Raw genomic sequence first — 14,301 nt, 5'->3', positions numbered from 1 at the left:
TAGAGTTAACTGGGTGGGTCTGGAACGACAGCGAGAAGCGGATCTAGACAGTACAAGATTACAGACAGAGTTAAACAGACTGAAGCCAGGCTGCCTGACTTAGAATCCCAGCTCCACAATTTACCAACTACGTGACCTTAGACCAGTCACTGTGTGTGTGTTTTTCCATTTCTAAATGGGGATGATAACAATACCCCACCCCCACTCCCCACCCAGGCAAGTGAGGCCCATTTAAACCCAAGGTCCTCTCTCTGTCTCTTTCCCTCCCTGGTTCCCTCCTGTCCTCTGGAACTCATCCTATGTAACTGCCTTCGGAGAATACAGTCCAACACAGATCCTTTTAGAAAAGCAGGTTTATTGGTCGGGCTGCTCACCAGAACACAGCAACACGAGAGGCTCCCCAGAGCCCACAGGAAACTGTATCTGCCCACAACTCAGGCCCCTTCAGCCCATCAGCACCAAGGGACCTCGTCCCACAATCCCCATCCTCCCTCAGCCAACGTGTCTCCAACCATCCAGAAGAGAGAAGGGAACCAAGAGGAAAAAAAAAAGCAAAGCTTTGTATTGTAAAAAAGATGTGTCCCCAGGCTCCCTCCCTCCACCCCTTAAAAACAATTAGCTGCAATTCTATAATGCAGAGCAGAGAAGATAAAGCAGAGGAGGTAGGGGGCGAACGAGGGAGGCTTCAGCCCTCCTCTTCCGGCTGTGACTTGGGGGTGAGGGGGTCTGTCCTTGCTTCTGACAAGCCGCCGTTACTGGGGAGGAACAGGGGGACTAAAGTGTCCTGAGGAGAACCTGATCAGGAATCAGGCTTTTGGACTGGAAGCAGCACCCCTCTCACCACAAAGAGTCAGGAGAGGAACCCACAAGGCCAAGTAAGTCTTGGCAAGTTCTGCAGCTTTATTATAACTAGCTCTAGGGAAGGAACTTGAGAAGAAACTGCCAGGAGTGAGCCAAGTCTGGGCTGCTCTACACACAGGAATTCTACACTCTCCTCCCCTCCTCTCCAGCTCTCAGCTTGGTGGCCTGGCCTTTAGCACCTAGTTCTTTTCCCCCCCGTCCATCTCCCTCCTAACTACCAGCTCTCCGCAGCCTGGTGCTGCCCTCTTCTGGGACCCTAATTTTCTGGGCTTTGAGAAATGGGCTGCCCCTGGAGCACCATGCCCAGTGGAGGCATGGGGTGAGGCTTACCTCTCTCTTCTTTGGATCTCGGATTTCTCACATTGCCCTCCCTTCTTATCCTGAAAATGGTCCTGCTGTCCTCGGAGAACCCCAGTAAGATGGGATTCTTGTGCTGTGTTTCTCACGCTGCTAATGGACATTCTCTTTTCACCCATTTCCACCTTCTACTATTTCCTGTTCTCTTTCAAAACCATAGCCATGTGCTCCTGGGTGCAGATGCATAAACCGTAAGTGCCCCCCCCCGCCCCCGCCACCCGCTCCCCAAGGGCTCTGCCTGGCTCCAGCCTTCCTTATTGGGACCTTTTGCAGATACAGCCTGTACTAGACCCTCATCCAGGGTCACAACTCACTCTGCCCTCTCTCCCCCGACACTGCCCCAGATGCTCCCCAAAGCTGCTTTCACATCCTTCCAGTATGGGGTCTCCCATGTGAGCAAGGGGCCTCTTCAAGACTCACTCTTCCCTTTCATGGTAATTTTGGCTTTGAAGCCGCCAGGGATCAGGATGAGAAAGAAGAGCTCAGTGAGCAGGAATGACAGCAGCTGGGTGTGAGTGTTACGGAGAAGTGGGGGGAAGGCAGCTTGCCCAAGGGGGGCCCAATCATGGAAACGACAGCAAGTTCCTCTAGGATCCCCGACTTGGATCCCCAGGACGTGCATCACCGCCTTCTGCATTTCCACCCAGCATATGCCTAAACTGGGGCTGTCCATGGTGCAGGCTGCCTCCCCCTCCCGTCTTAACAGCCGTAAGACTCGGAAGGGTGCTACCTGAGGGGAGGTGTTCTCAATTTAGAAATATCCCAGCCCGTTTGGGGCCGAGAGAGAATGCGACAGAGAAAGTTCAGAGAGAGAAAGGAATCGGGGCGGGGGCGGGGAGAGGCGGGGCGGCGCGGCCTCCCGGGCACAGCCCGGCGCCCCGCTCAGTCGCTGTCGCTCTTGTCCACCAGCACGGCGTCCGACTCCTCGGTGATCTCCAGCAGCGTGTGCACGTCGGGGCTGCTCCCGCGCAGCAGGTCGGCCGCCTCGCCGCGCTCCGCGCCACCCTCCTCTTCGTCGGCGCCTACCTCCACCATCTCGGTGGCCTTCAGCACCTCTACCTCGCCCCCGCGGATCTTCTTGACGTGGAAGGTAAATGGCGGCACCCTGTAGACCGCCGTCTTGGAGCGCGCGTAGACCACGTGATCGGGCGTGAAGGACTTCCGCAGCTTGTCTCGCGAGGTCTTAAGCTTCTCCCGCCGTTCGGCGGGGACGAGGCGCGTGCCGAGCTTGTTCATGCGCTTCTCCAGAGTGTGCCGCGTCTTCTCCAGGTTCTCCTTGGTCTTGAGGCGGGTCCTCTCCAGGTTCTCGCGGGTGCGCACCTTGGTCTTCTCCATCTTCTCCTTGGAGAAGGCTTTCTTGAAGTCGTCCACGCGCCGCAGGCCGCTGCGCTTGATGCGCTCGGCGCGCGACTCCTCGATGACCTCCTCCACCTCCACCGCCTCGTCCGACGACAGCTCGAGCACCGCTGCGTCCTCCTCGGGCTGCTCGCCCTCGGCCAGCTCGTCGCCTTCCTTCTCGGGCAGCGCCTCCGACTCTTTCAGGGACTTGCCGATGCTCACTTTGGCCGGCAGTTTCACTTCATCCTAAAGGGAGATAAGAGCGAACAGATGAGGGGGCAGAGCCAGAGAACTGGGCGGGGACTTGGGGGGACGCCGGGCGAAGAACCCGGGGCTGGACGGTGGCACCCGTGATCCTGCGGAGTGCGTGGTACCCGTGAAATCGGCCTGGACTTGCTCGCCGTTGTATCCCCAGCGCGTGGCACAGAGCTGGACACCTCGTGGGCGCTCAAGAAATATGTATTGAATGAATAGTAACTATACAGACAGGGCGAGGAGGGAACCGAGCTTCGGATCGGAGTCTGGCCTGTGTTTTCGCACTTAAGTATCTCTGCGGCCCTCCAGCCGTCTCCTTGAGCCCTGCGACCACCCATTTTAAACCAGTCCTTACCCTTTGCGTCCCAGGGACCACAACTTAACTTTGGAAATGGGCAGAGCGCCCTCTGGTGCACTGGGCCCCACACTGCCCAAGCCAGGCCAAAAACCAAAGGGCAGAGTCTGTTTAGGTTGAGGGGTACGGGTAGGGGGATGAGCTCACAGCCAATCTCAGGCGGCCCCCAAGTAGGGTAACTTGAAGGCAAGTTTACCATAAAGGGAGTGCGTTTCCCAGACTTCGTGTCATTTCAGAAGAACCAGTATTAGGGAAGCAGAGCTGTGGCCCTCTCTCCCTCCCCCGCCTCATACTGTTTGGCTCCACCAGTGGACATTCTCCACCCTCATGTAGAAATTGAGGAAAGAGGAAGAAGCTGGCTGGGAGCCAAGGACATGTTTTCTTCCCAACCTGGACGTTTCTTCTGGTTCTGACGTCCCTGCCTTGGAATGGAAGGGAGAGATTGCTTTTCCATTCTTGCTCTTTTCCCCCTAAACAGGAGCTCAAGGGACCAGGAGTAGGAGGGCAAGAGATCCTGGAGCTCAGAGCCAGTTCTTCCCTCTTCCCCTGGGAACGCCTAGCACCAGCGCTGTTTTCCATTCCGGGAAGATTTTCCAAGATCCTGACTCTGGACCAACATTTCAGAATCTCAGGATCACCTCCCACCAGAAGGTAGGGGAGATTGAGCACAGACAGGAAAAGGGGACATAACCCAGAATGTAAACAGGCTCTCCTCTTTGGCCCAGACTCTCTTTAGGGACTTCATACAAAGGAATGATAGGCAGTAGTTTTTCTAAAGGGTTTTCTGAAGATTGTTTCGCAGAATTGTAAGAAAACCGCATCTGAGAAAAATGAGGCAACACGAGCTGACCCGTTCCATAAACACACACACGCGCACGCACATACACGTATACGTTGGCTGCTTGGTATCTCTGTACCACCTGCTACAGAAATTCCTTCCCCAGCCCCCAACCTCTTTCCTCTTCCCTCCCATCCACATCCCCACAGAGTTTCCTGGTTTACATTGAAAACTAGGAACACCTCCTCCCAACTTCCTTCCCTCCCTGTCAATATTATTAGCAGGGACAAAGAGGGAATGCTGGCTCCACCTCTTCTCCCAAACTGGGCACCGGCTCTGCTGGGCACCAAGCCACCTCAAGCTCTCGTTACTCAACTACATCTCCCAGCAGGCAAGGTGACCAGGGCTCAGGGCATGCTGGGACTTGTAGTCTCCACCTGCCACAGCTGGCTGGGTACTATCATGGGCATCCTGTGGCAGTCCGTCCATCCTCTGCTTCTTATCACTCATGGAGGCATTGAACGGGTGTTTTCCTTGCTCTGAGTGTAGGAGGGTCCCAATCTCTCTTAGCAGTCCCTCTGATTCCCAGTTGTACCCTTTGGGTCTCCCTTTTGCAATCACTTCTCCCTGCCTGCTACCCGAGCGCTCTCTCTTACACACCATTTTAGGACTCTCTATTATCTAAACTCCTGGCTACTTCTTCATCCATCTCCACCCAGAATTTACCGGCAGCCCTAGTATCAAAAAATGTCAGCTCTGATCTCTCCTTCACAGCCTCCTAGTCTAAAAACCCACCCACGCTCCCCGACGTTTGAAGGAGAATGCCTCCTTTCACTAAGCTCAGACTATGTGGATGAATTAAGGGAAGGATTAAGTGTGATGGGTGGGAAATAGTCAGGAAACAGTCCCTGCTGCTGGAAAACAGATCCACATTGTCTCCCTGCCCCACCCCAGCACCCCTGATTCTCCCCTCTGCTCCACTGCAACCCCTAAAGGCTGAGCTGGCTGGTTTTCCTGGCCTCTGGCTTCCTAGATAAAGGTCTCTGCCAGCTGAATTTGAATGTGAACAAGGCTGGGGAGAGAGTTCCAGACTTCTTGTAGCCAATCGTGTCTTCCTAGTGCCTGGTGAAAGGTCTCAAATACAACATCAGGGAGCAATCCCAGTGAGGGGAGGTTTATTCCTGGATCTGGGGTTGTCTCCCCCCAGTCCAGAAAGGTACTTGGAAGCCATTCATTGTAGGCTTCCTCCAGAGTGATGGCTTACACCAGAGGAGCTGCCTTCTTGGTGGAAGGTCAGGGGATAGGGGAAGAAACTGTTTGACCTAAGTCCCGGATAATATCCAGTGGATTGGCACTGGAGAGGGTATACCACCATGACTTTAGCTTTTCGCCTCCATTAATGGATTTTGTCTTTTCTCCCCATTTCCAAGCCAGGTTTCCCCTATGACTCACAGCTTTGGAGTGCTGTCTTGGGCCCACCCAGTTGGCCTGTTGCTACAACAACCAGCAACACAATCCCAAAGCACCTCCCCCAACCCTGGGCACAGAGGCCGGGCACCCCTGTGCCACCCCTACTTCCCTGGCAGAGCTCCTAAGCTAAAGGAGGGGCCTCAGGGTGGCAAGGAGGGAGAGCTCTGTTTGTTCTGTTTCTACATTTTTATTAAACAAAACCACCAGTCCCAACAGGCTTGGTTTCCAGAGTTACCTTTAATGACCAGGTCTGAACAAAAGCATGCACAGCTTCCCCTGCCCCCCACCAAGCACACACAGCTCCCCGACCCAGGAAAGCACCAGTCCAGGATGAATTTTAGAGGAGCCCCAGGATGGCTCCCAGCCGCTTCCTCTCCACTCCCTAACCCCGCTATATAAACTTAAGATTCTCTGGCTTAGGAAGATTTTTATATAATTATAATTTAATTGAGCACCTACTATTTGCCTGGTCCTTGGCCAGGCACTTCACGTTTGTCAGGGAGAAGGGACAAGTGTCATATGGCTCTGGGTAGAGCCTCTCTTGACTTAGTTCTGTCTCCAACCACTGCCTGCGAATGGCCAGAGAAGACATTGGAGAGGTCATTCAGAGACCCAGGATCTGGATCTGCTCGGAGACCATGTTAGAGGAGAGTGCAGATGGAGAGAGGTGAAAGAGAGGGGCAGTCTTAAAAACTCAGGACCTCCACTTTACGTTGCTAGGACAAGGGGGTGAAAGACACTAAAGGTAGAAGGGTCCTTCTTTTCTGCTATAGCATGATTCTCCACAGGAGGCATGCTGCCCCCAAGTGGGCGGAAATTGGTTCTTGCGGGGGAGGGCACGAATCTTAGATATTGCAATAGTTTGTGGTGCTCCAAAGAGTCCTGATATGTCGTATATCTGTAGTGTTAAAATTTCATGGGAAATAGATAAGTAATAAGAACCTGTTGTATAAAATAAATAAAATAAAATAAAATGCAAATAAAAAAAAATTTCATGGGGGAGAGGACAATTAGGGGAAAAAAATGTCTAAAAGGACTCCTTAGGAGAATGATCATATTAAACAAACAAAAAAAAGGTTGAGAAACACTGTGCCATAGGGAGGCCAGAGCCAGTGAAAATGTCCCCCCTTCTGGCCTCTCTGAGTTGGCAGCTTTTGGGTGCCCCACCCAAGGCAGGATCTGGCAAACATAAGGGATCTCTTTGCAAAACATTTTCTAAAAAAAAACTGGAAAAGAATAAGTGTCAATATTTTCCCGAACTATAGAGAGGGGGTGGAGAGGGCACAGAACAGACCCCAGGCCTGGGCTTCATGAGGGCCCTCTGCAAAGAGGCTTGGGGCCAAACTGGTCTGTCCCTGAGGCAAAGGCAGAGGGGGAGGGGAGGGGGAATCAGAAGTGTGGGCAGTTGCAGGCTATCTCATGCAGGCAGCAGTGGGTGCAGCTCAGGTGTGGTGTCTGGAGCGTCTACTGTTAAGACAGAAACCAAGACGTAGGGAATGGCCCTTCCCATCACCTCCCACCCCATCGCCTGAACTCCCCATAATGAGAGAGTGTTTTCACAATACCCATCACCCAGTCACAAGGGGCAGTGGCTTGGAAGAGACCAGCCACCCCGGACTGGCCACTGCTAAGCAGTGAGCTGGTGGTGGACTGGGGGTGTGACACCCCATGCCCATGGCCCCATGTGACCCAGGAGACCCTAAGTGCCCCCACCGGCTGTTGGCTCCTCTGGGGTGGGCAGAGGCCCAGGCTGTGGGTAATAGGGCAGGGTCCTAGGTGTCTGGTCAAAGGGTGGGAGCTCAGGCACTGTCTCAGGCTTCAGGTCAAAAGGCTCAGTCTCAGGCAGAAGGTCAAAAGGCACGATCTTGGGTGTGGCCAGGTCTGAGGGTACATTCAGCTTCTTCTTGGGCTAAGATGAGGAAAAGGGGTTTAAGTGGGGCTTGGGATGGGTGCAGACAGAGTTGGGAGGAGGAGGCCTTGGTTGGCATGCAGAGTTGGGGCTGGTGAGTAGAGGGCAGGGGAGCACACAAGGATTAGGATGGAAAGACACCACAGTTTAAATGCTTCAACAAGAGCCGAAAGGGGAGGGACAAACCCAGGCCCATGAATTAATAACCACAATTTAATCAGAACCCCCTCCCTGCCTCCCTCTAGAATCTTCCCCAGTCCCATCCTTGGCCTCCTACCTTCTACCCCGACCCAGCTGTGGTCGTGGGATGATGCTGTTGGAGGTTGCAGTGATGGGGGAAAGAAGCTGCTGGGGGCGGGGAAGGAGTTTTCTAAGAGGCCACTTGTTAGACTCCAACTGGGGAGTCTCCAAGGAGTAAAAGAGAAGGCAGACAGCTTCACTGTCTTGAGTCAGATGCTGCTGATCCCAGTTATTCCCCAGGGCAGGGTGGGCACGGGTGCCGCCCCGGATAAGGAGAGGGAGAGGCATGGAAGAGGGACATCCTGGCTACTTCCCTTTGGCCACATCCCCACCTCCTGCCTCCCTTGCCACCCATCCCCCCACCCACTTATAGGCCATCAGACACCCAGATGCACAGAGAAATCAGGATCAAAAACCAAGCTATTGGGGGCTTCCCTGGTGGGGCAGTGGTTGGGGGTCCGCCTGCCAGTGCAGGGGACGCGGGTTCGAGCCCTGGTCTGGGAGGATCCCACATGCCGCGGAGCAGCTGGGCCCGTGAGCCACAACTGCTGAGCCTGTGCGTCTGGAGCCTGTGCTCCGCAACGAGAGGCCGCGATGGTGGGAGGCCCGCGCACCGCGATGAAGAGTGGCCGCCCGCTTGCCACAGCTAGAGAAAGCCCTCGCACAGAAACGAAGACCCAACACAGCCAAAAATAAAATATAAAATAAATTAATTAATTAAAGAAACGTTTAAAAATTAAAAAAAAACAAAAAAACAACAAAAAAAAACCAAGCTATTGATATTTTTGGGAATTCCCTGGCGGTCCAGTAATTAGGGCTCTGCACTTCCATTGCAGGGGGCATGGGTTCGATCCCTGGTTGGGGAATTAAGATCCTGCATGCCGCGCGGTACGGCCAAAAAAAAACCCCAAAACCAAGCTGCTTTTACAACCAGTGGGCCTATGTCCTGAGGCACCCAGCAGCAGCTCCCAACTCTCCCTCCTGAGTGGCTGAGCTGCCACTGTTGCTTTGGACAATCAGGAGAAGTCAGGGGAGAGGGATATTTAGGGGCACTACCAGACTCCAGCGACAACAGTGTTGAGTAAGGCGTGTAGCCACAAACACCCAAAGCAGCAGGTGCCCGCCTTCCCTGTAGGATACAGGGAGAAGGGGGGAGTGGCAGGGAGGCTGAGGAGAAAGGAGCCAATGTGGTCCGCTCTTAGCCAGGGGACACCCCTGCTGGCCAGGGAGCTCCACTCCTTATACCCTGCACCCCTCTCCTCCACTGCCATTGGTGACCACACATTGCCTCTGCTTCAGCACTATGAGGCTGAGCAGCTAACGGCCACCAACCTTAGCCACTCAGCTAACACTGCGCACGCGTGCGCTCACACACACACAGCAGCCCCAGTGCCAGGACTGTGCAACTATCTCCCTCAGAGAATGAAGGAGCCAGAACTAGCTTAGGGCTAGCCTCCTCCCTGATTTCTGCTGCACAGCCCGGGAACAGAAGGGGGAGGCCGGGAACAGAAAGTGTAGCAGAAGAAGGGGTACACCTGGGCTCTTGCCCCAGCTTTGACCCCCAATCACTTGAATGACAGGCAAGTGACTTCCCCTCTCTGGGCCTCAGTTTCCTCCACTACAAAATAAAAGAGCTGAAGGTGATTATCTCCAAGGCATCGTCCAGCTCAAAAAGTCTACAGTGACAGAATGATGAAATATTCACAATGGTATGGTTCAAAACAATAGAACAAACCACCACTCATCTCTGCAGTTGGTTGCCTAGCAACAATATTCCCTTTCCCTATCAGTTGCCCACTCTGTGCCATCTCCTCCCTTTTTGATTTTGACCTTTACAATAGTCAGACTTTATTTGCTTTAAAAAAAAAAATCAGAAGGAAGAGTATGATTTCCTTTGGTCTTAGGAATACGCCTAAGAATATGCTCCCATGCTCCCTGCTTTGGATCCAGTGACCAGGAAAAACAACCCAAAGCTAGCTCTTTGGAGGAAGGGTATGATAAACACTCTCTCTGCTAGGCCACCGGGGTAGGGGGTGAGAGGGACCAGAGCCCCAAGTTGGGAAGAATTTTGGACAAAAGTGTGGGGGTCTTCTGGAACCAGATAGCGCTGATTTGCTTTGAGTCCAGGAAGGAGCTATAGGTTGGGTTAGGATTTGAGGAGGAGAAGCCAGCAGGCCCTCATTCCAGTCCTGGTATCCTCCCTTTTAATGCCCATGAGCCACCTAAGCCCTTAAATGCTTCCTGGTCCTGTCCTCAAGCACTTGGAGCAGGTCTGATGGGTCCATGGGTAGGACCCATGCCTCATCAAAACTGCCTCATCAAAACTACTTCTGAAAATGTTTAGCCTCCCTTTCTGGATTCTAAAAGAACCCTAACAATATCCAAATTAGCCGTCATCTGGGAGAATTGGCTCCTTAATGACCACAGCTCCTCCTATTTGCATGGTGCCCACAGTCGGCCTGATCTTCCCAGCAGTTCTCAGTCCACTACCCCTAGCTACTAGTAGAATTCACTTCTCTCGTTCACTAGCTGTTGCCTAATGAGGTGTCGCCTGACAGGATGGGATGCCAAACTGCTAGTTTTCGTTTAGGAGACAGGAAGGGAAATGCCAAAGAAGGACAGTAATGACTCAGAAGTGGGTTCAAGGTGAGGGCCCTGATAGCCTGTGATGGGAACGGCTGAATTTCATGTGTGTGTGTGTGTGTATGTGTGTGTGTCTGTGTGTCTGTGTAGGGAGGTGTCAAATGCAAACTTAACCCGTGAAATCATTATGTCTAGCAGTTCCCTGAATCTGGGTGGGGTCACACGAGGGATTCCTTCCTTTATCCCGCAGGAAGAAGGTGTGGGAGGCCAGATGGCTTGATCCCACAGCTGGGGCCTTCCCACCCTTTCATGCTCCCTCCACCTCACCCCCCTTTGCCACATCACCACCTCCCACATCTGCAGTGGGGAATACCGTACCACCTCCCCTGCTCCCACACTGGAAAACTCACATCATCCCAGGAGGCCTTTTTCCAGATCTCTCTGCCTGGCCACCCAAACATCCTACCCCCTCAGCCTGAGTTTATCGTAAATGTTGCTGCCCCCAATCTTCCCTATTAGGTCTGCCAAGGCCCAGAGCTATTTTTACCTCATTCTCTTCCCAGGCCTGCAGATCTCAGGCAGGAGCAGCCTCCAACTTCCTCCAGCAGCTGAATACCCCACCCCCTCGCCCCCACCTGGAACATCTGCTCTGCAACTCAGGGAAGATTCCCTGTTGCTGGAATCTTCTCCTTACCTCTGAGCTCCTCTGTGGGTTGGGACCACTTTAGGTATTAGTTATTTCTCCTGTAGTTTGGGGGCTCAGGGTCCCCAGCTTGAGCCATTCCTTCTCCCTCAACTCTCTGTCCCCCACTGGCCTTGATGCAGTCAAAGCCACCCTGTGATTAGACCCCCTCCCCACGGCAGATACACAATATACAGACACACAATCCGTGCCAACTGCCAGAGGCAGTAACAGAGACACGCCATTGGCCTCTGCACAGAAGTCTCTCTCCATATCTGTCCTCTCAGAATCTCCATCTTTGACATGAGGTTTACCTCCAGGCTGAGAATTTTCCCAGGTTCTGCAGTCTGGGACATTTCAAGTGAGAAGGGTCACCCATCCAAGCCCTACATGGCTCCTCTCTACCACACCAGGCTCTAGAGAAAAGACAGAGCTGGCTTGCTGCCCCACACCCCTGCCCTGTTCTCCTTCCTTTGATGTACCCCAGCACTAGGCAGTTCTCTTTAAAAGTCACACACACACACACACACACACACCCCATCCTACTTCCTCGGAGCAGTTAAACTAAGTAGAAACAATTCTGGGCAAATATTTTCTATCAGATAGTGCTATATGAGGGAAGCAAACTGCTTAAAGGCCAAGTACCTCTCAGGAGTCCCTGGGGGCCAGCGGGTTGGGGGAGCGCCACTTCAGCCTCTGTCCCACCACCACCTCCTCAGATAAGTGTCAGCTCACGTGTGTCTACTGCCCCCAAACTTGTCCCAGTCTGCATTTCTCTTAGCTCCACCACACTGACCAAGCCAAGGACCTCACCGCATCCCTGATGGTCACTCAGAACCCAGCGTACCAGGGCCTCTGAGCAGTCAGTGAAACCACAGCTTCCTGATAGAGGTCCTCTCCCTGGGGGGATGTGGGAAATCTGGCCTTCTTTTCTTTCCATTCCCTTCGGGAGGGGCAGGAAGGGGAAGAGGGGACATAGACTAACCCTTCCACCTCCACGATCTCACCTCCTTGGGTGGGAACATCAACCAGGCCCGCGGGAAGCAGAGAGGAGGCGAGGCTGGGCACATTCCCACGCCATCAAAGATCACGGAGTGCTCGGCTCAGACCCACCCCTAATGGGATTGGGGAGGCAGAGTGGAGAGGAGCAGCAGTGCTGAGATTCCCAGGTTTACGTGGGGTTAGGATACAAAAACTCCATTTTCATCCAGGCGGGAGGAATGGGGAGAGGTGTAAAGGAAGCAACAAGCTGTCTGGGCGGAGCCTGGGGCGCGCCAGCCTCCCGCCGCCTGTCCTCCAGCTCCTCGGCCGCCCCCGCAGGCATGCGGGGTGACTCACCGCGCCCAGATCGCGGGGCCCCGGGTGTGGGGGGCTGTCCCCTCCCCTCCACCAGCCTCTCTAGCACTCCTCAGGCCGCGGGCCACCACCCTCCCGCCGGCTGCTTCCAACAGGCTGAGGGTACAGGCACGCCGCGGGCTAGGGTGTCCCCAAGGGCCGAAAGTGCCGCAAGGCGGGAGCAGATCACAGTGAGGGGGTGGCGTAGGCGGCCTAGGCTGATGCGGGGTCCGCGGGGGCGTGCTGGCAGTCGCGTCCCTCGCCTGGCGCAGCCCCCGCGGTGCGTGCCTGAGCCCTGAATCACCCGCTATATCGGGCGAGCAGAGTCGGAGGCCCCAAACACGGGCCGCGCCGCCAGTGTCTGCTTACAGCGGGCCCTAACGGCCGCCAGGCACCCCGGCTCTCCCCAAAACTTCCTCCAAGTAGGAAAACTTTTGACAGAGCCATGTCGGGAGCGATCTGCGAGGGGCAGTGTCCCCGAGTCCAACCCCCTAACTCGGTTCCGCTACGCGTTTGACACCGGAGGGAGGGGCTGGGTGAGGGAGAGCAGGATGCAGAGCGCGCCCCTCTGTACGCTCCAGGAGCCCGCCGCCCACCCCACTCCACCCCAGGAACGCTCGCTGGAAGGAGGGCGGGTCCCCCGAGCCGGGCCAGGCTGGCGGGAGAGCCGCGCCTCGGGTAGGTCCCCCGACCCCAAGCCCCAGGCGGGGGACGGCGGGCCTCTGGGCGCGGTCCGCCCGCCAGCTCACCTGGTAGATCATGACTTTAAAGTTGCGGCGCCGCAGCAGCTCGGCCTCGTTGACCTCCAGCTTCTTGATCTGGCCGGCCTGGCGTTCCAGGCTGCCGCGCACGGTCTTCACGTTGACGCTGACCTTGCGCACCTTCTCTAGCAACTTGCTCACGGTGTTGCTGGTGGTGGCGTGTGCCTTGCCCAGCTTGCTCAACTCCCCCTGTATGCTCTGCACGGCGCCCTCCATCTCCGCCTGCCGCTCCTCCAGCTGGGCTTGGGTCAGCTGGATCTGGTCGACGGCGCCGATGATTTTGTCCAGAAGGCTCAGTACCATCACGCCGTTCACCTGGTCCGATTTGATCAGCTCCTCAGAGCCGGCCCCCGACGGCTCCTCCGCCGCCGGAGCCCCCATGGTGGAGGACCCCTGGTCCCCGGCGTCGGGGTACCCGGGAAGCGGCTGCTCGATGATGTGGAGCTGGGTGTCCTCCATGGCTGCCCGGAGCCGTGCGGGGCCGGCCGGGTGGAGCTGGAGCTGAAGCGGGAGACCCGGAGAAGAGGAAGAGCGGGAGGGGGCAGAGAGAGAGAGAGAGAGCGGATAGCGGAGGAAATTCGAGCCGCGTCCGTGCGCACCGGGATGGCGGCCAGAACTGTGGGTCGGGGGATCGGTGAGTTGCCCGGCTCCCAGGCCAAACCCCGGAGTCTCGTCGCCCATTGGCTGGCTCGGCCCCAGAAAGGGAGGGACCGGGGCAGAAGGGGAGACCGATGCTGGGGAAGGGGGGGCGACCCAGGGGGACCCAAGAGCCGAGCGCCCCACCCTTCCCAGGATGGTTGGAATAGTTGGAGCGGGAGACTAGGGCCTCCGCTGGTAGCGGAGGCGGCGGGAGCGGGACTGGGGCGGAGGAATGTGAGCTGCGTTAGGGAAACAGGTCCTAGAGTGTTGCTCTACTTTTCCCTCTCGCTCTTTTCGCTCACCGGCTAACCCACCTCCCCCTTTTTAAGTTCTAGATTAGGTCATCAGGTGGGACAGGATATCCTGAAGTTACGTGCAAAATATTGTAGTATTTGCCTGTGCCCAGTTTTTGAGAGGGAAAGGATCCATGGCTTCCACAATCTTTTCGAAGGGGCCTCTAACTACCTACCCCACGAAGTTACCCGCCACTGTTCTAAAAGGTTGGGGGTCGTTTGCGGAAGGGAAGGGAGAACTTAAGTTAGAGTCACGGCGGTGGTAAGGGGCCGCCAAGCTCCTCTAGGTTTCTCTTAGAATTATTCTAACAGAGGAGGATTAAGATGGGCAATAAAGTAAAAACTAAAGCTTTTTACTCACTAAAAATCACCTTTCCCTGTGTTTCCGCCTGCCCCAGAGACCTGGCTGACACTAACCTCAGAGAGCAGGATTGGGGGTCACCCA

At 55.2% G+C, this 14,301-nt stretch overlaps 1 protein-coding gene across 1 annotated transcript; it reads right to left on the bottom strand.

The window, feature by feature from the left end:
- Nucleotides 1-335: 335 nt before the first annotated feature.
- CAVIN1 (caveolae associated protein 1) lies at nt 336-13,559 on the bottom strand. Its single transcript, XM_007177683.2, has 2 exons — nt 12,913-13,559; nt 336-2,802 (listed from the first exon to the last, which is right to left on the bottom strand). Exons 1-2 carry the CDS (start codon nt 13,381-13,383, stop codon nt 2,101-2,103), a joined length of 1,173 nt encoding a protein of 390 aa, XP_007177745.1. The 5' UTR covers nt 13,384-13,559; the 3' UTR covers nt 336-2,100.
- Between the last annotated feature and the right edge of the window lie 742 nt (nt 13,560-14,301).

The sequence above is a fragment of the Balaenoptera acutorostrata genome, chromosome 20, assembly GCF_949987535.1.
Source record: "Balaenoptera acutorostrata chromosome 20, mBalAcu1.1, whole genome shotgun sequence".
Taxonomy (NCBI): domain Eukaryota; kingdom Metazoa; phylum Chordata; class Mammalia; order Artiodactyla; family Balaenopteridae; genus Balaenoptera; species Balaenoptera acutorostrata.
The sequence above is the reverse complement of the archived record's forward strand: the minus strand, read 5'-3'. Positions and strand labels throughout refer to the sequence as shown.

What these genes read in the sequence shown, in the direction of transcription:
- CAVIN1 (XM_007177683.2), bottom strand. Translation starts at nt 13,383, where the DNA reads ATGGAGGACACCCAGCTCCACATCATCGAGCAGCCGCTTCCCGGGTAC. An exon ending in TTAAAGTCATGATCTACCAG is followed by an intron (nt 2,803 to 12,912) that starts GTGAGCTGGCGG and finishes ATCTCCCTTTAG; the next exon opens with GATGAAGTGAAACTGCCGGC.